Raw genomic sequence first — 25,187 nt, forward strand, 5'->3', positions numbered from 1 at the left:
CCTCTTTTGCATGTCATGGATGTTCTCTCCCCCCCTGTGCTTTCTCTCTCTCTCTCTCTCTCTCTCTCTCTCTCTCTCTCTCTCTCTCTCTCTCTCTCTCTCTCTCTCTCTCTCTCTCTCTCTCTCTCCCCCCTATGTGTGTCTGTTAGTTTTCAACTTTGCATGGATTAAGTCGTATTCTTTTGCTCACAGTGACAAGCACATGATAGTAAATTATATCTCACCTTTTGCTAACTATAATAACATTATCTTTACAATAAAAATGAAGCTGGGAGCATGTGTGTAGGGTTTTATGAAGCTGGGAGCATATATGTGAAGTTGCATGCACACATGTGTTCACACAATGTATGTGTCTTAAATGCATGCATGGTTCTCAAACACGTCATGCTTTGAAGGCATCTTAGAACGTTTGAAAATGGAAAGCACAACAATATTGAGGGTGGAGATGAGTACACGTGTTGCAAATTAATGCACTTTTTTGTGTACATCATGCAACTTATATAGGCAATTGCAAACATACAACCACACACAAACAATGAGGATGGATATGTATACACGTCTTGAAAATTAGTGCACTCTTTTGTGTACATCATGTGACCTATATACGCATGTGTAAACATGCACCACACACAAATTACAATGAGGATGGAGATGAGTACACTCCTTGCAAATTAGTGCACTCTTTTGTGTACATCATGCGACCTATATATGCATGTGTAAACATGCGCCACACACAAATGCACATACATGTGCCCACACATAATGTACCCACATATGCACATGTGCATATGTATGCACATGTTGCATACATGCTTATGTGTGCAAATTTTTTGAGCACTACCTTATGTGGAGAAAGGCATGCCATGTTGCTTCTATCTCTTGAAGGGAGAAGTGAATACATTCCCCTTCTATGAATTTGAATTTACATTTCCAAAGTTGAAGACTGTAGCTCATGTTGCTTTTATCTCTTGAAGGGAGAAGTGAATACATTCCCCTTCTACGAATTTGAATTTACATTTCCAAAGTTGAAGACTATAGCTTAGAGGCAAGGTGTAGATTTGAAGAGGGAGGCACAAACAAAACAAGAGTGCACAAGTGCAAGTGGGCATTGCCTCCTAACATAACCTTCTCATGTGCATAGGGTTTCTTGTAGTGCTTCTTTCAGTGCCTTGGGAAGTTTTAGTATGAAGGTAGAAGCTTTGTAGAACGATCTCCAATAAAAGGCGGCCAACTAAATTAACTTTCTTAGAGAATTACACTTGAGAAAGGACAATCTAGAGCACTACCTCTCACTAAGAAAGGTGAAGGGAAAATTGCCAGTCATTTACAAATTGACAAAGGAAGAGACGTAGTGGGTGTTATGTGCTAGGTTTGTGTGGGTTGAAGCCCAAAATGTCTAATCCTAAAATGAGAGGTAGAAAGGCATGAAAGAAAGGCAGAAAGAAAGAAATGAAAGATGAAAGAATTGCATGCCCAACCCTGAAAACATTTGTTTAAAAAGCCCAAAATATCTAATCCTACGAAGTTGGGTCCCTAAAATGAGAGGTAGAGAGGCATGAAAGAAAGGCAGAAAGAAAGAAAGGAAAGATGAAAGAATTGCATGCCCAACCCTGAAAACCTTTGTTCAAGCCGCCTTCTTTTACTTGCTTGCTTACGTTCCCCTCTCCCTCTCCCTCTCCCTCTCCCTCAACACACCCTCATTAGGTCAACCTCTTCCCGCACCAACCTCCAGCTTCAACTCCTGCGATGATCGCCTCCTCTCGCAGTCCTGGTGAGACCTCTGCCTCCCCCCCCCCCCTTCTCAGGTTTTGTTTCGCTTTTGTATGCATGCCGTCGGTCCTTCTTTTAGCCCCAGTCGGCAATTGGATTTACGGATGAATAGCACTCGTTTCTGAGTAGGCTCGTGCTTTGTTTCCACTTCATACAGGTGGCTGAGGAACTAGTGGTGGCGGCGGGATTAGTAGCACGCTTGCAAGATCCGCACAGAAGGAAACGTTACACGAAAGAACAGAGGGGATTTTCTGCAAAGAATGCCATCAGCGTGGTCAGATGCAGGACCGAATTTGGCAGCTGATGATGTAGCTGCCAACAGTCCTTCCAGTGGTCTTCGTCCAGGCCGCTCGTCATACGTTCCGCCTCATCTGAGAAGGGCTCAAGTGACTCCACAAACCCCTCCTGATCAGTATCCTCGGGAGCCTGTTCCCCCAGCGGCTGCCGGAGTCTTGGGATCGACCGGTCCGAGGCTTACAGGAGCTTGGGGAGCTAGGGATCCCGGGCTTCATCATGGAAGTGGGGGACGTGGGGGTGTTGGCGGAGGCGGAGGCGGTGGCTGGGCTGGACCTAGCGGTGCTTCCGGAGGAGCTTGGGGTAACGCAAGCGGCAGCAGCTGGGCAGGAAGACCCAGTTGGGGAGGAGGGAGGGAGCGGCCTGAGGCCGATCCTTTTGTGAATGACGATGCCTCTGACGAAACGCTTTTCGACCAAGAAAATACGGGTATCAACTTCGATGCATATGAAGATATACCGGTAGAAACCAGTGGAGAGAATGTACCCCCAGCAGTGAATACATTTGCGGAAATAGACTTGGGAGAGGCTTTGAATGATAACATTAAGAGGTGCAAATATGTCAAACCTACTCCTGTGCAGAGGCACGCTATTCCCATCTCCTTGGGAGGAAGGGATTTGATGGCGTGCGCTCAAACTGGCTCTGGCAAAACAGCAGCGTTTTGTTTTCCTATCATAGCAGGTATTTTGAGAAGCCCTCCTCCGAATGCTAGGCCTCCCCGGGGGAGCCGAAAAGCTTATCCCCTTGCGCTCATCCTTTCACCCACCCGGGAGCTATCATCTCAGGTATTATCGAGTAGGTTTTTTTGATTCTATATGGTTGTTTCGATAATGTTTTTCCTTGTCTAGAGGGTAATATTGTGTCTTTGAAATGTGTTCCCAGCTCCCAAACTTGCGTGTTGCTGATTCTGCCAGTATGTTCGGTTTAAAATAAATGCTTGTGTCACCCGCTCTTGCTGTCTCATCTTTACGCTATTTGAATGAGAGTAACCAGATCTTGCTGTCTCATCTTTATGTGACATTATTTTGGCAGCTTGAAAGGCATATTCTTCAAATTCTGAGTCCTTAATTGACTGGTTTCAGATCCATGAGGAAGCCAAGAAGTTTTCATATCGCACTGGTTTAAGATGTGTAGTCGCGTATGGAGGTGCCCCTATCAATCAGCAGGTACGATATATAATACTATGTAATACTTTGAAAGAGCTAGGAGGCTTAGGAAAGAAGTCTTCATGTGACAAACTTGTGAGTTGGTGGATTCTATCCAGGATGATTCTATCAGTTTTCAGAGACGAATAGTCAAACTTAGGTATTCTACACTTGCACTTCAGCAGGCATGCAATTACATGCTTCTGTTCATCTTATGATCTTTCATGCAGTTAATTGCAGGTCTAAGTCTTTTTGTGAAGGGGCTTCTAGATTACAGAGAATTAGAAATTTTATATGTTATTAGGAAGAGGATTTAGTCGGTTTTGAGGAGTGTTTCTCTGAATAATTATTTTTTGTGTTGAGAGAGACTAAAATGAAATCGTCTAGACTTCACAAGCAGTTGTAGCTTGAATGAAGAGATTTTGGACTACTTTTTGATTAGCCTTTTCCTTTAGTGCTAGCTGTGTGGATATGTGCGAGAGCATATTTTTATACTATGGTCTACATCCACTGTTGGGAGCTGATGACGTCAGTGGGGATATCATAGTAGCTAGTCCCTGCTATGCGCGATGGAGTTTATGGTTTTCAACCTTATGAGTGACTATCTTGAGATTGAAACTGCACTATGTTGTGTTTTTAGAGGATGAGTTTGGGAATGTTCCTGGATTCATCCAGGTATATATTTTTGTGATGGGAATTTCACGATTTTGGAGCGTGTGCAATATTTTATTGTGGCGTGAATTTTGCAAGTTGATGTAGAGTGTTGTTAAGAAAAGAAATAGTATCATGGACGTCTTGTTCTTACAATTTGTAAGATTGGATGTATGCTAGCCTTATGAAGGTATATCTGCTGCTGCTGACTCGTCTATCTGTTCCGCTTTTTGATTGTTAGGCTTATCAGTCTTGGGCTGGCTTTGTTTACAAACAAGGGTCCAAGATCTGATGACATTATGATGGTATGGGGATTGTTCAAGCGCTGTGACACTTGGCATGTACTTTGGTTAAACTATGTCCATTTTGCTTCCAAGAAAAGATAGACGTGGCTAAACGCGGGCCTAAACCTAGTCATTATTGACTTGGTGCCTTGGGTCACTTCACTCCACACAAGGATGGTTCTCTTACTTAGAGACTAGTAATAGTGATTGTATAGAAATAGGAGACTCAAATCAAGAGTATTGCTAACAAATTGGACTCACATAACTTTTTGTAGGTTGGAGGAAAACCCTCTAAACAGAATAACAAGGTGGAATTTGATGAAGGTGTATTGTCTCATTGGAGAGAATGCTGATGATTTCAAAATCATAGCAAGAGAAATTGAGAAAGAAGGCCTTAGTAAACTGACATAATCTATACCCGACTTTAAGGCCTACATCTCTCAATCAAACAGGAAAGAAATCCTATGGCATGAAAGGTTTGGCCACCTTAGCTGACTTGCAGAATTTTTAGAGCATGCTTGAGGATCAAGGAGCCGTTATCATTTCTACTTCTCACGGTAGGAAGGTGAGGTGGAAGGGACAAGGCCCTGTGCTGGCCAGTGCCGTTGAAAGTGTTATCTTTCTTGGAGAAAATGTACAGCGTGTGGGAAAGGCAAGCATGAAAAGCAATTGAAGTACTTCTGCCCTATTGAGTCCTTGGTGGCTTTCCCAAGATAAAACTTTTGCATATGTTACTTACAATGGGCATACAAAGTGCTCTTGATGGCTGTCCCACCGTGGACCTTATTGAGTCCATTCGGACAAATTTCCTAGTCCTTTGAGCTTGGGTTCAAGATCCTCTTGAAAATAGAATCCCAGAAGCGCATGGGGAGTACATTATCTAGTGGAGCTAAGTTCCCAGTGCTTGATGCCCACTAGTCATGCCGTGCGATTCGGATCCTCCCCTCGCGATGATTTTTTTAAATCTGAAAATAATAGGAAATGACACAATTAAAATGTCAAAATCAAGACTAGCCATAGAGCTCGGTAAAAAGAGAAGTTAGACCTCAAAAATAATTTCAGCTCTCCAAGGTTGGAGAATCTCTACTTTGGGACTTCAATGCTTTGATGGTAGACCGAAATGCTGCTAAATTGGGATTTCGAGTAACTTACTGAATGTGGCCCCAGGGATTTCATACTATTATATGGCCAATGAGATCCAGTCACATTCTAGGGGCATCTCATTCTTGACTTGGGAGAACAAGGTAATCGAAACCTCTCAGTGCTCTCTTAAAGGGGAAAGATTGAATTGCAGAATATTGCTTTACGTCAGTGATTGAAAGAACAGAAAAGAGATGAACAAGTGATTAAGCGGCCACACATCAGTAACACCCAGCCAGTGCTTGGCAATAAAGATTCTGATTTAGCGTAACTATGTGCATTCTAATTCCCTGATGCAAAATGTAAAAAAAGTATGCAGAAAACAAGGTAAATCTGATACATATTTCCTCAAAATCGGGTATAGCTGTTACGTGCTGTTGTAGGACTTTGTGGAGCAGGAGCTTGCAGGAGGAGCTGCTTCAGGAGGAGGGCTGCTGCAGAAAAAGAGGCTGCTGCAGGAGGGCTATGTAGAAGGTTACTGCTGTCGCAGGAGCTACTGCAGGAGGTTGCTGCTGCTGCGGGAGGAGGGCCTGCTACAAGTAGGGGAATGTGGATCCAGGTCGGCATGGAGGGGATGGAAAGTCCTTGGATAGAATGTAGCCTAGGGGCTGCTTCAAGTGTGGGAATTTGCGCCCAGATTGGCATGGAGGGGATGGAAAGTCCCTGGATAGAAATTTAGAAAGTGGTTGTGGCTTCCCTTGGATTTTGATGGGTGTGGAGGGAATAGAAAGTTCCCAAATTGCATGCAATTATTGTACCCTTTTGGAAAGAAGTGGTGGCTTCCTTGAATATTTGTGGGCTGTGGAGTGACAACTGATACCATGATTGAAAGTGGTGCCATGAGTAATGGGTGGCTCTGCCACAGTTCCTATCCTACCTCATAGGCTGCTGTGTGTCCAATGCCACAAGTCAGAATGCACTGTGTCACACGCCATAATTATGGACTAAGGTTATTTCAACCACTCTTTTTTTGCATGACTAATAAATTAGGTTTGCATGGTCAATACTACTCCGATTTTACTTCTGTTTTTATCCTTAGGTTTTTGGCAGTTAGCTCTATTCAAAGTGGCCAGTCTAGGATTAGTTTTCTTTGTAGATTTTGGTCTTTCAAATCTGAATTTGTACGATTGGATATGTTCTAGTATATATAGGATTAGTTTGGGTTGGTTGGTCTTCTCACATAAACTATTAGGCCTATTTAGTTTGTCGTCTCGTCTGGGGTGGGGTCTTTACATTTCTCATACAGAGATACATCTGAACTTGTGGGACACTGATGCTCGTAACCCCTTCAATGGGGGTCAAATGCTAGACCCAATTGAACAGCAGGAAAACATATGTATCTTTTGGCAATCATCCAATGTAGAGTACTGTGGAGGAGCTACTGTAGAGGAGCTGCTGCTGTGGGGGAGCTACTGCAGGAGATTGCTGCTGTGGTTACAGGAGGACCAGAGTGTGCACCAGCAAGAGGGAGAGAGGAGAGTGCACAATGAATGAGGGTGGCACTCCCCTTTATAGATGGAGGAGGGGCCGCTTCAAGCGTGGAAAATTGGGCCCAGATTGTAATGGAGGGAATGGAAAGTCCCCAGATAGAATGTAGCCTAGTCTTCCGATTTAGAAAGTGGTCGTGGCTACCCTTGAATTTTGGTGGGTTGTCGAGGGAATAGAAAGTTCATGTAACAATTCTACCCATTTGGAAAAGTGGTGGCTTCTTTTGGATTTTGGTGGGCTATGGAGTGACAAGTGGTGCCATGAGTCATGGGTGGCTCTACCACATGCCCTATGTCACCTCATAGGCTCACATGTCCAATGCCACATGTCATGGCTGCCACATCAGCTTACCGCGTTGGTGTGCGATGTCAGCATGCCATGTCAGTGTGCCATATCAACATGGTGAATAATTTAATTTAATTATACTTGCCATCTACCACATTATTCTTAGCTCTCTCATACGCATAGACATTGGGATTGTGACTTTGATAGGTTCTCTTATGTCCTTGGGTAGACGATTTTGATACATTGATGTCACTTTCCGCAAATCCCCCCTCTTATTCGAAATGCTACTATGGGAGCACTATTATCCTTCCCGCATATAGAATGAGGATTTAGACATAGTTTCGAAGGTCAAGAAGGCTTATATAAGTAAGGATAGTTAGGATTAAGAGACTCTTGCGCAGCTCTTTGGGATGTGATGTTTTCTCTTCTCTAGACTAGTTGTTTCTAGTCTTGCCTTTTGATGAGGGGATTCCCCTATTTTCATTTTGTATCCTCCAATTTTGGGAAGAATATGCATGCATTCTCAATGACTAGAGGATGGTCGGATGTTGTTCTATTTGTGCTAGAGTCAAGCTATATTACATGATAAGGTCTGGCTTACTTTGTAGGAAAGAAGTGGAGCTTATTTGAGGGTCTTATCAAGTGACTCATTGCCTAATGAGTTACCTTTGTCACAAGCTTTACTCATTATCATTAGACAATTCGTCATGCCCTTGCATCATCTCTTTGTTCAGAGGGGGAGATGAGGAGCTACAGATTGGGAGATATCCCATACACATTCTTTATTTATCAATGTGCAATAATTCCAAGTATCCACACATTCACTGTTGTTTGTTTATAGCTGTGTTCCATTCCATGGTGGAACTCATATGTCTAGACTTGAGTTGGGTGGCCTCGTATATGAATGGTGCGGCATATCTCTATCAATAACACTCCTCATATCTGTGTATCCATGGGCAACAAGCAATGATACCTTCCTTGAATCTTATAGTATTTGGGGCATTGAATTAAGATCATCTCCTCCTCATTGCACCTCATTGCCTCTTTGTGTGAGAGAGAGAGAGAGAGAGAGAGAGAGAGAGAGAGAGAGAGAGAGAGTCTATTAACGTACACTGGAGACCAGGTCTATTGGGACAGCAAGAAACCCTCTAGTACATCTACTTTAGGGAGGGCACATGGCAGCTCCCAAGGGGGGGGGGGGAGAGAGAGAGAGAGAGAGGTAGAAGTAGAAGTAGAGTCTATTAACATCCTCGGGGGGCCAAAAATGACCCATGGGACCCGTTTCAATACAATGTAAAATAGAGTCTCCTCAAGCAGAGGGGTCAGGAGTCTGAGTTCCTGACGCTCGGTAAAAAGACGAGTGACAAAAGATCCCAATGCTGCCGGAGAGGCAGTAGAGAGAAGTGATGTAAGCTGAGCGGAGTCCTCCAGTATCTGCTGGTAGTCCTCCCTGATATGTGCATACTGGTAGTCCTCCCTGATATGTGCATATCGGGGGCACTGTAGAGCCACATGTGCCTCCGTCTCAACTGTCTGCGTGTCACAAAGGGTACGGACTCTAGCATGTCTGGGCTGATGCATCCAAGCTCCCTTCTCAATTGCAAATGTATGAGATCTGGTACGAAACCTGGCTATGTTTCTGTGATATAGAAGGGAGATAGGTGTGCTAATATAAGGCTGAGCATGAGTCTAGGGGGGGGGGAGAGAGAGAGAGAGGGAGAGAGAGAGAGAGAGGTTGTTTTTTGGAGGCCTAGGAGACAAAGTACAAAACCAATGATAAGCCATATGAAGGAGCTTGTGCTGAGTACTAAACTAAATAGAAACTAAAGAACAGAACTAGTACTCAAAACTCGGGGTCCAAATACATAGCCTGTGGTCCAATTACATAGCCTGGTGCAAGGGTAGTTCTCCTATGAGCTGCAAAAACGCCTCGTATCTGTGTTTGCCGGGCTGTCTCTCTCGGCGGTGGGAGGCGTGGTCTCCATGACCTCTGTATCCTAAGAAAAACCAGAGGAAAAAGTACAGCTCGGTATGAATGGGTGTCCAGAAGATCAATGATAAAAAAGGCAGTGAAAAAACATTAAATCATGCCTCACCACCTTGAAAGACGTTTCAAAAATGCAGGATACGGATATTGAGAACTTGCAGAAAAAGTGAAGGAAAGCAATGAAAAGACCATGTGTAGATTGTGTGCCTCCATGGAAGAGGATGGAAAAATGAAATGCAAGTGCAGTTGGGGATTCATCTAGGTATAGGCAAAATGCAGGAAGAAATGGCTCCGATGCTTGACATTAAGACCAGCCAACATGCCCTAAGGATAAAGGAACTGGAAGATAAAGTGATCAGCCTACAAGCAGAAATTGATCCCTAAAAGCACGCACCCAAATGGTAGATGGTGAAATCCAGCCCCTCTTGAATGAGGAATTGAATATGCGCAAGGAACAATTTTGAACCTTACTTGCACTAGAGGGGAAGGAAACTAAGGCATGCAAGGCATTAGAGGAATTCAAAGCAGAGAATGCAAGACTCAAGAAGGATATTGCTGCCCTACAAGTCACCATGCAAGGGAGACAGAAATCTCTCAGCAAATAATTGAAGCGAAAGCAAAGATGAAAGAATGGTCAAGAAAGGTACATCAGCTTCAAAAAAAGAATTTATTTCTGATGCACCAGAGGAGGAGAAAAAAAGACATGAAAAGGCATTGAATGTTATGGTCAGAGGCCTACCGGTGGGAGACCTTCGGATGGCAGATGCCAAGGCGCTGTTCACCAAAATGGTATCAACCTCAACTTTGAAGGGGGAGGCACGGAGAGTAGGCAAGGATGATGCACTGTCGAGACCTATTATTGTGAGATTCAGAACAGCAGCAGATAGGTCCTTTTATGAGCATGAAAGCAGCGCTGAAGGGAACAAAGGACATATCTAGATGATGATCTCTTGCCGTTACAACAAGAACACTACAGAGAAGGGATGGTTCAAGTTATGAGTAACTATCATGAGATTGAAACGGCACTATGGGTGTCACCACGATGTAAATATCAAAGTATAGTTGACCATTTATTTGATCATAATTAAAGAGTTTGCATAGTGTTAATTATGGTCAAAGAGTTCTTTTAATGGTCAAAGAATTGACTACGGTCAAAGATACTTGACTCTGGTCAAGTAAGCCTGACTTCGGTCGGGGAGACTTGGTTTATTACCAAGAGGTTAAATAAGGTTAACCAGAGAACCACAGAGCAGACTACGGTCAGAGAGTGTTGACTCCGGTCAATGAGACTTGGCATGCACCAAGAGGGTTAACTACGGTTAACCAAGATGTGTCAACTTCGGTTGGAGAGACTTGACTATAATTAAGGCGCCTCGACCCTTGGTCAAAGCCCCTTAATTATGATCAAGAGCGTTGACTTCGGTCAATTAGAGAATAAATATATATTTTTATATTTGTTATGTGTGTACAGTGGGGATGCCCACCGTGACTAGAATTAGTCCATAGTGTGTTATTTGCATGCAAAGCGCTAACAATGAATGGATACCATGGTGGTGCGCTTTAATTAATTGTTGTAGGTACTAGGAAGAGTGATTTTCCTAAGCGCAATGGAGCCTAACAAGAGTCTAGGAGGCGCTTCGTGTGACCAAGTGCTTTGAAGACTCTAGAGTTGCCCTTAGTGGCATGTAATTAGGAAAGTAATGTAGAAATTGACGAGTGGCTTGTTGCCAAGAAAGAGAGCCTAAGAGCTCATGTAATTCCATTCACTTTTGGATTTTGTTTGTAGAGCTTCTACCCTAAACTCATGTACTCGATTTCTCTTTGATGAATAAAAACCTTCTGGGGGGTTTAGCCCGACGATTGTCTTGGGCCCTAGTGTATCTGTTGAGAGAGGGGGAGAGGGAGAGAAAAGAGTGTCTCTGCTATCTTTTACGAGGAAGATTTCATTGGTATCAGAGCATGGCTTCACAGCTCTTTGTAGCTGTGATGATCAAGTACGGGCTGCGTGCAAAAAGAAAACTCCGCAGAAAATTGTGACGGAGGTAGAGATTTAGGGGTGCGAATATGTGGTCAGGCATCGTGAAGGTGTAGACACGCCTTCACTAGAGACTTGTGCGTTTGATGAAGAGCTGCACGACGGAGATCTCCACGCAGCAACATGCCTCTCCGTGAAGTAAATTCCTCAGGTGACGCTTACCTTGGCGTGCATCTCTGGGAGGTCTCACGACGCTGAACGACCAAAAGGACTTGCAGAGACCTTTCAACGTTGTTTGGAGTTTCTGGTAGCGTGGAGGTTTTGCGAGCGCTGACGATCCCAAAGGAATATTCTCACGCGTGCACTGATGGTTGGCAAGCGCGGGGTGTTGAATGGTGAACCACAAGAGAAGAGCTTCCGAGGTGTTCGTCGTGAAATAGATGCGAGCAAAGTTGTTCCATCGCTGTTTTGCGACGTTGACGGAAGTCCGTGACGACCTTGAAACTTTGCCAGAATTTTTCTCAACCTTAGGCTTGATGATGTGGCAATATGGTGCTTATACGTGGCCTTGATGTGGCGCACGCTCGACGTTGTGAAGGTTCAAGGAGGTGATGACGTGGCACACACGTGTGGTGGATGTGGCAGTACACGTAGCAGCCAGCTCAGGTGCTGACGTGCCACTAACACGTGGCAGACAGGTGGCTGACGTGGCGATCAGTCTGCACATGCTGACATGGCAGACAGTTAAGCTGGACAGATTTGCTGATGCGGCAGACCATGTGTTTATCTAAACTAACTTTGGTTAGTGGACTGGTTAGACCCTGACTTTGATCTTGGCAAATTAAAAAATGAAGTCCGTTGTAATACTTTTCCACGGTGCCTGAGGCACGGGAAGAGGCATAAGTAGGCCAGGTGCCTTCCGTCTATCATACTTCACTTTCTGACACGTAAGACATTCAGTAACAAACTGATGTATATCTTTCCGCATCCCTGGCCAAAAGAAATACCTTTCTAGTGCTAGAGTTGTTGCTGTAATTCCTCTATGTCCAGCATACGGAGGTGCATGGCATTCCTCCAAAATCTTTTTCCTCATCTCTTGGGTGATGCATAGGCAGTCGTCTTTCATTAGATACCCATCTTTCAAGACTAGTGACTGGTGGACTGCCCCTCTTGCATTTGCTGTAAAATCTCGCCAAAATGTGCATCATTAGCATATTGCTCCCTCATGCCTTCCAGGTCCTGATGATAAGCAATAGTCACATTATTGACCTGGGGTCTTCGGGACAAGGCCTCTGCCACTCTATTCCGAATTCCTGGGGTATGGACAATCTGAAAATGATACATTGACAGCATATTTGCCCATTTCATATGCCTCTCCGAAAGTTTTGTCTGAGTTAGAAAGTATCTCAGACTTTGGTAATTTGTTTTAACTGTAAAATCTGCACCCAAAAGATAATGCTTCCATGTATGGATGGCATGGATTACAGCCAATAACTCTTTCTCATAGATTCCCAGATATCTCTCTCCATCCTGGAGTCTCCTACTCTCATAGGCCACTACATGACCATTCTAATGCAATGCAGCCCCAACACATTCCCCACAAGCATCACAATCCACATCAAATGGCTGATATAAATCTGGAACTATTAAGATTGGCTCTGTAGTCAGCCTCTCCTTGAGTGTGGTGAAGGATGTCTTTTGAGGAATTCCCCATCTGGAAGCTGCATTTTTCTTAGTAAGATGGTGGAGTGAAGCGGCTATATCCGCAAAATGCCTGATAAATCTTCTATAGTAAGAACACAGGCCTAGGAAACTTCGAATTTCATGCACAGTTTTCAGCTCTGGCCATTCGTGAATGGCACGAATCTTTGCTGGATCCATAGGTATCCCATCTTTGGATATTATATGCCCCAAGTAATGGATTTCTTCCAGGAAGAATTCACTTTTCTCGCTGTTTGCATAGAGCTGATGATTTCTCAGCTCTTGAAACACTATAGCAAGATGTGCCTTGTGCTCTTCTACGGACTTAGAAAAGACAATTATGTCATCGAAGAAGGTACCAGTGAACTGTCTGTAAGGTCGAAAGATACGATCCATCATCCTATTGAAGGTGGCTGGGGCATTTGTCAATCCAAAAGGCATCACCAAATATTCATACAACCCAAAAGTAGTGTGGAATGCTATCTTGTGCACATCCTAAGGCTGTATCCTCACTTGATGATAGCCACTCTTTTAAGTCTATCCTGCTGAAAACTGAAGCTCCATTTAACTGATCCAGCACATCATCAATGCGTGGAATAGGAAATCTATTCTTGATGGTCATTTTGTTCAGTGCGCGGTAATCGACACACATACGGAATGAGCCATCTTTCTTCTGTACTAGCAGTACAAGGGAACAAAAAGGAGAAGAACTGGGCTGAATCAGCCCCTTGGACAACAAGTTCTGTACCTGAGTTATAATCTCTTCTCGCTGAGTTGCACTAACTCTGTATGGGGGCCTATCGGGTGGCTCACTGCCAGGAATGAGTTCTATGCCATGATCCTCAGGTCTCTCCGGGGTTAGCTCCCCTGGCAAAGTGTCAGAAAAGCAATCTTTAAAATTTTCAAGGAACTGAAATTTATTCTGATCTGCCTCACTTATTTCAGCATGCATTTCCACATCTCTCTCTTTTACAAAAATCATGTAAGTTGAAACTGCAAACTTTATTTCTTTTCCAACAGAACTATTTGATACAATGGGAATAGTTTCCCCTCTATTCCTAGCAACCACACGATATACTTTGCCCCTATGTACAAACTCCAGCACTCTTTCAGGAAGAGTCAACTTCACTGCCTACCGATGAAACCAAGGCATACCCAAAACTACATCATGATGTTTTAGTGGAGAAATGAAGAAGTCTTCCTGATCCACATAACTTTCTACATGAAGACGGAGCTTCCCTATCAAGGGAGTGACTGGCACAGGGTTCCCACAAAACATCTGATCAGCATCCAAAGCCCTGCCCAACTCCTCCGTCTTTATTCCTTGAAGTTATCAGTAGCCCCTAGATCAAATAAAAGCAAAGCTTGCTGGTCTCTGATTTTGCCCCATGATAGCAGCAATTCTCGTTCTTCTGGGTTTAAAACATGACCCAGTATGTCAGGAATTTCTCCTGCCATTGGCTTTTGCGGTGCCCGTGGCTTCTCTGCCTCTTTTCCCTTCGAAGTTGAAGGCTTTTCCGGGCACTGGACAGCCACATGCCCCTCTTTGCCGCACCTGAAGCATTTACCCTCTTTCTTGAAAGTTTCAATCTGTTCAGGGGTAAACTGTGCTCTTCCCTTATAGGGCTTTTGCACTTGATTCCCGTCGGCTTCTGAGGCTGAAATCCCCTCTTCTGAGCCGTGGGATACTCTTTCTTTTCAGATTTTGAAAAATGAATTTTCTTCCTTTCAGCACGTCCTACATGCAAGGATAGTACTGTGGATGGATCTTGTAACGGCACAAGACTAGCTACTGAAGCTGAATGCATAAGGTCTTGAATGTTCTTTGCCCCCAAAGCATTCACTACTGCCTTAATTCTTGGATTGAGACCTAGAGATCTTTTTGAAAGGTGCAACCTGCAAATAAGCATCCCAAAACTTTTGGTTGTACACATCCACTGTATCTCCTGCATCCATATGCAAAGTGTCTCAATCTTGAAGAACATGATCTCTAAATTGTTTAGGCATAATCTGTTAGTAGAAGTCCTTCCACCTCGTTGGGGCTGATCCATCTGTGGTCTGTGCACTCCACCATGCACTAGCTGTCGCTGTCAAGTGCAAACTGACCATTCTTAACTTGGAGGATTTTGAAACAATTCTGTACCGAATGCAACATCAAATTGACTGATGAACTGCAATGCTTTGTCTATATGACCATATTGTCCATTATAGGTCATAAACTTGACAGATTTACCTCCCTCTTTGAATTCCTTGGTCTCTCTGGAAGACTTACTCTTCCTAGACTTCTTGTGTTTCCTTCTTTTCTTGGATGGTTTATCTGATGAAGAAGAAGATACAGAAGTCGAGCTCGAGGTAGACGGTGAAGGACTGGGTGATCGGTGATGATGCCTCGATCTCTTCTTGCTATGAGACCGTCCCCTATGAGATCTCTCTCTCTCTGGCTGTACACGAGAGTGTGCCTCTGGCATTGGCACATCATAAGCTGCATTAGGCATATTTTCTACTTGAAACAAATGCTGAGCTCTTGGATCCCTTCTGAGATTTTCCATCTCTTGCATACGGGTGCGTACCATTTGCTCAAATTCTTACTGATTTTGCTGCACACTTCTCTGTCTTGGATGTGCATCCTTATCTTGTGAATCCCTCTGGATAGGTGATTGAGCCATTTTCTTACAACTCGTATGAGATCTGCAAGTTTCTCACACACACTGCGTATGCAACTGAGGCACGTTGCCTTTTCTTTTCAAAGAGGAAATTACCTCAACAAGAGGTATCTTGCATTCACAACTTATGCCAATGCCGGGAACTCAAGGCATAAACTTAAAGCTGTGTGCCTCCTTTTCTGGCTACTGCAAATGACTTCAAAAAGCATCTGTTTTTTCTCTCTTTTCACTGCTCAAAGTCATGCATACTCTTTTTCTGCAAATCTCTGATTTTCTCTGATTTCTGCTTTTTCTGACAGTGAATACTCTCTCAAATAGGTGAAAACTGCTAGCAGAAACAGTCTCTGCAACTGTCTTTCTTTTTTTTCGGGGACAGTAACCAGGTGGGTAACTACTGGTTACTCTAACCAGACTGACTGGTTCTGGTTTGGTTAGTTTGCAACTAGACTAACTGGACTGGTCACAGTCTGGTTACAGTGACCAGACTTATCTGGTTCAACTAACTGGACCAATGATGAGATTTGGACTATCATTGATAGATTCAGCAAGCAAGCTCATTTCATTCCGGTTCGCAAAACCATAAAGCCATATCATATGGCTAAGCTTTTCATGGCATAGATCTTTAAGCACCATGGTATGCCTAAGTCCATTGTCAGTGATCGAGATTCCAAAATGACCAGTCTATTCTGGAGAGCTTTATTTGATAACATGGGGACGAATCTGAATTTTTTTTCTTCTTTCCATCCCCAGACAGATGGTTTAAGTGAAGTAGCAAATTCTACAGCATTGGATATGCTGAAATGCTACGTGGGTGACCAAGGTTCAGACTGGGAAAAGTACCTACCATTGGTAGAGTTTGCTTACAATAATACAATACACAGCTCTACAAGGAAACCCCCCTTTGAGGTCATCTATGGAAAGGTGATTCTGCCACCTATCCTGAGGACCAAGGACGAAATATTTGCAGCTGATCAGTTTGTGAGAGACCTCGAGACAGCTTACATTTAAGTCTGGACAGCAATCGAAAGGTCTTAAGAGAAACATAAAAGAGCTGCAGATAAGCATAGGAGACAGTTAAATCTCAAGGAAGGGTATTGGGTACTTTTAAAGTTCGAGAAAGCTAGGCTCCGTATGTTAAAGGCAAACAGAAAGTATATGCAAAGTTATCTCCCAGGTACTATGGTCCTTTCAAGTTTACAGAAATAACAAATGAGGTTGCATACATGTTAGCATTGCCAGAGCATTGGAGGATTCACAATGCATTCCATTTGAGTCTTCTAAAGAAATTCTAGGGGCCAGAGCCTATAGAGCCAGTATCAGAGGATCCACCAGAAGTGGATGAGTTGGAGAAGGTCCTTCAGCGAGAGCAGATTGTGTACCATACTGTACGCAAAGGCCCTCAGGGCAAGGAGTTTTACAGGTATCTTATAAAATTCAAGAATTATACGGCATTAGATGCCAAGTGGATGGATGAAGACATATTCGATCATCCACAGCTTTTGGATGTTTACAAGGAAGCTTTTCAGTTGAGGTCAATTGAATAGAAGCCGAGGGGATGTCACCACGATGTAATTATCCCAAATCAAAGTACAGTTGATCATTTATTTGATCATAATTAAAGAGTTTTCATGTGTGTTAATTATGGTCAAAGAGTTCTTTTAATGGTCAAAGAATTGACTACGGTCAAAGATACTTGACTCTGGTCAAGTAAGCTTGACTTCGGTCGAGGAGACTTGGTTTATTACCAAGAGGGTTATCTACGATTAACCGGAGAACCACAGAGCTGACTACGGTCAGAGAGTGTTGACTCTGGTCAACGAGACTAGGCATGCGCCAAGAGAATTAACTACGGTTAACCAAGATGTGCCAACTTCGGTGGGAGAGTTGTGCCAACTTCGGTTGGAGAGACTTGACTATAATTAAGGCGTCTCGACCCTTGGTCAAAGCCCCTTAATTATGTTCAAGAGCGTTGACTTCGGTCAATCAGAGAATAAATATATATTTTTATATTTGTTATGTGTGTAAACGTGTTTAGTGAGGACGCCCACCGTGACTAGAATTAGTCCACAGTGTGTTATTTGCATGCAAAGCGCTAACAATTAATGGGTACCATGGTGGTGCGCTTTAATTAATTGTTGCAGGTACTAGGAAGAGTGATTTTCCTAACAAGAGTCTAGGAGGTGCTTCGCGTGACCAAGTGCTTTGAAGACTCTAGAGTTGCCCTTAGTGGCATGTAATTAGGAAAGTAATGTAGAAATTGACGAGTGGCTTGTTGCCAAGAAAGAGAGCCTAAGAGCTCATGTAATTTCATTCATGTTTGAAATTTGTATGTATAGCTTCTACGTTGAACTCATGTACTCGATTTCTCTCTGATGAATAAAAACCTTCGGGGGGGTCCAGCCTGACGATTGTCCTGGGCCCTAGTGTATATGTTGAGAGAGGGAGAGAGGGAGAGAAAAGAGAGTGTCTTTGCTGTCTTTTACGAGGAAGATTTCAATGGGCCTATTCGCACTACCAGTTAGGGAGCACTAGTTAAGGCTCTTAATGGAGTGTTCTCTTAAGTGTGCATTCCCATTGGTATTTAGAGAGTCTAGTCAAGTCTCCTAACGGCTCGTTAAGAATGCTTGTAAATTTAACCCCTTCGAAGTAGGTACTTTAAGGACTTTGTTATGTTTAAGTTAAAGGTGAGCAGTGGGAATGCTATTTAAGCAAGATTCTTGTTAAGAAATTTTCATAGTCAAGATCAACTTGGAACTATACAAGATGGGTACTCGTTTGAAAGGTCTCGAAAAGAAGAATCCATTGACCTTGACTTTAAAAACAGACTTTGGATTGATGAGATAAACCATTTTGTAGAAAAAATACCCCAAAACTTTTAGTTAAGACCACTTAGTTCATAACATAATGGGTTACCAATGGGAATGCAATTTCCTTTTAAAGGTTAACTTTAACTTAACCGAATTGGTTATGTTAAGCTCACTAATGTAACCTAATTGCTAGTGGGAGTAGGCCCTATGTTGTGTTTTTAGAGTATGGGTTTGGGAATGTTGTTGGATTCATCTAGGTATATGCTTATGCCGTATTAGCAGGCATGCAAATTTCACCTTGCGAAGTTTTCGTCCATGTTGCGGCCTATTGGTATTGCGTCAATTCTTTATATCTTAATGCCCTATCAGCTAGATTTAGATGCTCGTTTGGGAGAGACTAAAATGAAATCATGTAGACTTCACAAGCAGTTGTTGCTTGAATGAAGAGATTTTGGACAATTTTTTATTAGCCTTCTCCTTTAGTGCTAGCCTTCGTCATGATTGAGTCTGCCCTTCACCTGCGGAGTGACGACAGAAACTCAGTACGAAGACTTTGTATAAATGGATGCCCAATGCCCAAGTATGTATGGGTGTGTGGATTTGTATGTGTGAGAGCATATTTTTATACTATGGTCTACACCCATAGTGGGCGCTGATGTTGTCAGTGGGGATGTCATAGTAGCTAGTCCTTGCTATGTGTGATAGAGTTTATGGTTTTCAACCTTATGAGTGACTATCATGAGATTGAAAATGCACTATGTTGTGTTTTTAGAGGATGAGTTTGGGAATGTTCCTGGATTCATCTAGGTATATGGTTCGAGTTATGGCAGCAAGCCAAGAAGGAAAATGGGCTGTTTATAGAGATGGCAAAGTCATTATAAGGGAGAGGGCAGAAAGGGAGGGAAGGGAAGGTACGGATGCAGGCAACACAAGACGGTGTTGGATTGACAGGATTGTGTCACAAAGCAGAGTGAAGATAGCCGCATGGAATTGTAATGGCAATGATGGTTGTTAAGACACTTGTGTCTTATGAAAAGACACTTAAGACACGTGTCTTACCTTAAGACACCTTTAGACACTCTTGTGTTTTTTTTTTTTTTGGGGTGGGTGGGGAGTAACAACACACATTGAGTTTGACTTAGCCATGCTATCATTGATGGTGACTTTGGATCTAGCAGTGACAGTGACCTCATAGATTCAGATTAGGATGAATTGAGAGTCGAAACCTTCCTTTTAATTATATGTATCGAGATGCAGTTTTCATTCATGTCACATGTGACAAGATTCAATTGTCAGTTTAAACCTTTAAGTACTCAAAACTTGTGAGCTCTTTAGTCGTGAGTCTTTTAAGTCTTGAGTGATGAGTCTTGACTCTTAACTACATTGTACAAGTGCATTGTTTCTTCTTGCATTATTTAAGTGTAGCTTATTGTACTTCCAGAATCTAGCAGCTAGCTATGCTAGCAAGTTGTACATTTGTATACTTATACATATATTAATTAAATATTCACAAGCAGTTGTAGCTTGAATGAAGAGATTTTGGACTACCTTTTGATTAGCCTTCTCCTTTAGTGCTAGCCTTCATCATGGCTGAGTCTGCCCTTCACCTCCGGAGTGCCGACAGAAACTCAGTACGAAGACTTTGTATAAATGGATGCTCAAGTATGTGTGGGTGTGTGGATTTTTGTGTGTGAGAGCATATTTTTATACTGTGGTCTACACCCACTGTTGGGCGCTGATGACGTCAGTGGGGATGTCATAGTAGCTAGTCCCTGCTATGCATGATGGAGTTAATGGTTTTCAACCTTGTGAGTGACTATCATGAGATTGAAATTGCACTATGTTGTGTTTTTAGAGGATGAGTTTGGGAATGTTCCTGGATTCATCTAGGTATATTAATTAAATATTTATTATTATAACCACAATGGCGTGTCTTATGTGTCTTATCTTTAAGACACTTTAGACACTCGTGTCTGAAGCGTGTCTAACGTGTCGTGTCTTAATGTGTCTTACAACCATGGGCCACAAGCAATCTTTATTTGGATCTGGGAGGCTTTTCGTAGACACACACTAACATAGATATCATTTTTTACACAAAGACACCTGAGAGTCTAGAGAGAGGGCTGCCTACAGTAACAGGGTAACGTGGGAATCAGCTTACAGGAAGGCATTGAGGAGAGACAACTAGAGTCTGAGGTTCCAGGGGTGTAGCTGTTGTCTTTAAATCACATCTGCCGCCGCTCATATCTGTGATGCGTACATAGGAACATGCACGACACATGTGGATCCAACTATAGCTAGAAGATGCAAGGGCAATCTTTATTGCAATATGCTACTTTCCTCAGAATACATCATCTTATGCTCATGATGTCACTACAGAGGGCCCCAAAGCCCATACGAGTCGATGTTAGAAATTCACAAGATTTAACCCTAACACAAACCTTGTATGCGATCAACCTCCAACGAAATCATGCGCAAGCATTCTCGATCCACCCGATCACCCTCAAGCACCCGTGCATCTAGACTTGGATCGAGTCTTTCCAGAAACATTGAGACTTCCCTCTTTTACTATACATCTCCACTTGTCCATGTTTTGGTCTTTCACCACTAGTAATATTTTACTTTTCCTCTTATTATACCTCTTCTCCCCTCTCCTTCGTCTTCCTTGTGCTTCTCCTCCTCCTCATCTTTCATGCTACTTGTTTCTTCTTGCTGCGCCTATACAGGTGGCTCTTGTTGTTCTTGCTCTTTGCTGTAGCCATTGCTGTTGTGTCTTCTCCTCCTCCTCTTCCTCCTCTTTTTTGGTGCTTTCTTCTCTTGTGGCTCCCTCTCCTTCTTCTTTTGTTCATCGTTGTCATTTTTCTCTTTGTGTTTGTCTATAGCTTTAATATTGATGTAGCGAAGTCCCTTTTTTAGTAGATAGTCGTAATTTGGCTTGGTGTTGCAATCACACCCACATGTTTTCTTACAATATTGTGCTTATATATTTATGTAATTACCATTTAAGCAATGTAACCCCCCCCCCCCCTTCTCTTTTTTCCCTGGGGCTGCAATGGGCGGAATCTATATTGAGGTTGAATGCTGCATTCACATTGAATGTTTACCTTTTATGTAATAAGGGTTTTTATGCTTATACACATAAAATTGGTGTTACCCCTTGGTGTTTTGTCGCTCTAATAACTAGAGCTTGTGTATAAAACTTCATGAATAGATAGTGAGTCCATCATGACGGACAATTACTAATGCAATATTTTTTGACTTTTCCTTCTAGTTGCGAGAGATGGAGAGAGGGGTTGATATTCTTGTTGCAACCCCTGGACGTCTTGGTGATCTTTTGGAAAGGGCTAGAGTTTCGTTATCTCAAATCAGATATCTGGCCCTTGATGAAGCTGATCGAATGCTTGATATGGGTTTTGAACCTCAAATACGTAGGATTGTCGAGCAAATGGATATGCCCCCTGCGGGTCACCGACAAACAATGTTGTTTAGTGCCACATTTCCAAAGGAGATTCAGGTAGGTGCTCTAAAAACCCTTCAAATTGGATGTTTGATTCCTTGATTTTTACAAGAATATTTCTTTTATTGATGTTGTATTCTTGTGGTCCTTGTTCACAAATATGTAACTGTTTCTGGTTATTGAGGTGGAAAATAATTATTTTTGTATCTTGTTTGATGGTACTTGCAAACTATTGTAATCATTGTTGTTGGTGATATCTATGTTGTCATTAGAATTCTACCAATAAGCTATAGCCACATGGTCCTCCAAGCCTGAAGGCTCAAGAGTCACTCATCTTCTTGATTCTTCGTCATTTGCATCAGTTACCCACAATTCCCCCACCCCCTTCCTTGCTGCTGAAGGCTAAGTTGTGAGCGGCTCACAAGGAGCTTGAGTAAGAAGAGGCCAAAGGGCATTGGAACTGGAATGAGGGTTGAGGGTGGAAGATGTGGTTCAAGCTGGGTTGATCCCAGCTAAACCGTACCTTACCCTCCGGATGCATACCTGTCTACTCTACTATTTGGCGAGCAGGGTGGGTGGAAGGCATGATGAAGGGAAGAGGAGGGGATGCCAAGCTGCAGGTCTGTGGAGGGGCGGAGAACAACGCCAAGTAGGTAGCAGGAAAACATTGTCTCAACTTCTACTTGTTAGAATTGAATATATTTTTAATCTCTAAGGCTTTGTTGTGTTGCAAGGCCCTTTCATTCTAGCAAAATATTCCATTTCGTCGTTTCTATCTTCGTATTTCAGCTGGTATCAAATGGAGCCGGTTGATTATCTATGTGCATAGTTGGCTCACCTTGGCCCTCAAGTTGGGGTGGTGTCTTTTGTTAGGAAAACCTAGACCCTTGGCTGGTTTCTCCATGCAGCGGAAATAGAAATGGATAAGGTGCATTCGATGGAAGAGTCTTGAGAGAAGAGAAAGGAATGCTTTGATTCAAAACTTCAAACTTTCTGTGTCCACAAGAGAGAGCTCACAAGCAGATAGGTAACCGTAGAACAGTCCAAAATATCTGAGAGTATATTGCACAAAATCTGAGCCAAAAGCTCCTTACAGAAAGCTCCACCAGAGATTCCAAAACATGCAGGAATCCGCTACCCTGAATGCTCTATGGTGAGTGTTAGTACTGTCCTTCTGTCTTGCCCTCCTCAGGTTGCATGCTCCTCAGTGAGCTTCAGTCACCCCTCCAGCAAACATTTGTTCTCCTACTGGCTGTAGGTGTGCACCAAGTATTGCTCCTGCGTGGGTGAGGGCTGCTTCCAATGTGAACTGTGGATAGCCACCACAATGAGGCCTTTTTATAGAACCTGTTCGTAAACAATCCGACCAGCAACAGACTGGGCGACACAGTCCTGCTTGTGCCTGACCTAATCAGGCCCCTTTGTGCAGGTTCCTTGCTACGGGCCTCTGTCCAGCTCTGCTGCAGTATCGAGCACCTGCTGCCAACCCTGCTGTACCCGACCAGGCCTGCGATACTGTTGCTGCTGACCACCCTGCATGCTGCCTCTGCCAGTCTGCTTGTAGACCTTCCGCACTTCCATTTGTGGCTGGGTCATGTGCACGGATTGGTATCTGACGTGTACTAGGTACACTGAACTAGCTCAGGTTAGCCTGGGGAGGCTTAGAGCTAGGCAGGCTTTATTCTCGGGTTGAGTGGCAAGGGTACGAACTATTTATAGGTCTTCGCTATTTTTGGTGCTCGGGGCCCGAGTCTATAAAAGGGGCCACACAATGATGAGAGTATGTGGATTGCAAATCAGTGGAAGCAATTAAGTCTTTCACATTGCTTCACCATCAACCATTCAGGGATGGGCATGATCATATTCAAAATTATGTATAGAACTTAGTGACATGTATTTATGCAGTATTGTATTGTCACTGACCACTGGAACTTGATTGCCAACATGGCATCCGCATGCATGCCATGTAAAGTCCTAATCATCTTCATTTGTACGGGACGTGAGTATTGCAAAATGGCTCCGATCTGAAGCATGTCAACTAGCTGGTCTTTATCCATTGAGTATGTTATATTATCCTGTTCTGGGTCTAATTGCCTTCTCCTTTAGTGCTAGCCTTCGTCATGGCTGAGTTTGCCCTTCACCTCCGGAGTGCTGATAGAAACTCAGTACGAAGACTTTGTATAAATGGATGCTCAAGTATGTGTGGGTGTGTGGATTTGTATGTGTGAGAGCATACTTTATACTATGGTCTACACCCACTGTTGGGCGTTGATGATGTCAGTGGGGATGTCATAGTCGCTAGTCCCTGCTATGCGTGATGGAGTTTATGGTTTTCAATCTTATGAGTGACCCTCGTGAGATTGAAACTGCACTATGTTGTGTTTCTAGAGGATGAGTTTGGGAATGTTCCTGGATTCATCTAGGTATATTGTCCATTGATGGTGGAATGTCCACATTTATTATGTTACAAAACCTACATATGTAATGGAAAACCTACGTGCATCGGAGCCTATAAGATTCAAGTCTCGGGTTTGTGTGTGTATGAGAGAGAGAGAGAGAGAGAGAGAGAGAGAGAGAGAGAGCCGGTAGAAGGGTCAGAGCCAGTAAAAGAGTCATCGCCAGTAAAAGGGTGGTTGTGTGTGAGAGAGAGAGAGAGAGAGAGAGAGAGAGGGAGAGAGAGGGAGGGAGGGAGGGAGAGAGAGAAATAAAGAAAGTTTATTAAAGTCTTTGGAAGACCGATGGGTCTATGAGACTGTGAAAAACCTGATACAATGAGCTGTGGTAGCGGAGCTACTAAACGAGCATCCACACCAATGCAGAATGCAAAAAATGCAAAATGGTAGTACTAAATTCTAAGATCTCGATTGTATATATGAATCAATCTCAGCATCATTGTTGACATCATCATAACCATCATCATCATCATCAGCAGAAGCAGGGTATCATCAGGATGGATGAGGCTGTGGAGATGGAGGCATGAGGTCAGCAATAGAGCGCTGTCGCCCCCCAAAGGGTGCAGTCCTGGTACATCTCCCGGTCGTAGCTCTGCGTCTAACTAGTGCCATTGTGACCCCCGTCGGTCAGGGTCCGACCCTGGATGTCCCAAGTATGATCTGTGAGTCAAACCTTCGTCTGAGCTGTCGGGTCATGTGATCTGGCTGAAAGAAGCAATAGTATCAGTCGAGGGAGAAGCTTGCTCCGGTCTTCGTACTCGAAGTATCCTATCGCGGTGTCTGAGCATCTCATGAATGAAACCAGCCAAACATCGTTGGTCTGGGTAAGAGAGGAAACGGGCCAAAACCCCATAACTATCTTTGAAGAGGTACCAGAAACGCCCTCGGATCTCATTGTAAACATGACATCTGAATATGAAGTGCTCCTTTGTCTCAACCTGCTGCATGTCACGCAGTGTGCATATGCGCCTCTCCCTGGGTAACCGCTCTGCTCTGCCGCTCTCGATACGAAGTCTGTGAGAGGAGACCCAGAACTGCCCAAGAGAGTTCCTCAACGAGTGGGGTAGGTGAATCTACGTGTATCCTG

The 25,187-nt window shown here is 43.4% G+C and overlaps 1 protein-coding gene across 1 annotated transcript in view; it reads left to right on the forward strand.

The window, feature by feature from the left end:
* The first annotated feature begins 1,454 nt into the window (after positions 1-1,454).
* LOC147883724 (DEAD-box ATP-dependent RNA helicase 52B-like) overlaps positions 1,455-25,187 on the forward strand; it is a 35,184-nt gene continuing 11,451 nt past the window's right edge. Inside the window, exons 1-4 of the mRNA XM_087398232.1 lie at positions 1,455-1,771; positions 1,928-2,849; positions 3,147-3,230; positions 21,462-21,704. Coding sequence (XP_087254358.1) covers positions 2,031-2,849; positions 3,147-3,230; positions 21,462-21,704 — 1,146 coding nt within the window. The 5' untranslated portion in view covers positions 1,455-1,771; positions 1,928-2,030. The remainder of the gene's footprint in view (positions 1,772-1,927; positions 2,850-3,146; positions 3,231-21,461; positions 21,705-25,187) is intronic.

The sequence above is a fragment of the Dipteris shenzhenensis genome, chromosome 27 (genome assembly GCF_047967505.1).
Source record: "Dipteris shenzhenensis isolate YYH24624 ecotype China chromosome 27, Dip_SZ_1.0, whole genome shotgun sequence".
In the NCBI taxonomy this organism is placed as follows: Eukaryota; Viridiplantae; Streptophyta; class Polypodiopsida; order Gleicheniales; family Dipteridaceae; genus Dipteris; species Dipteris shenzhenensis.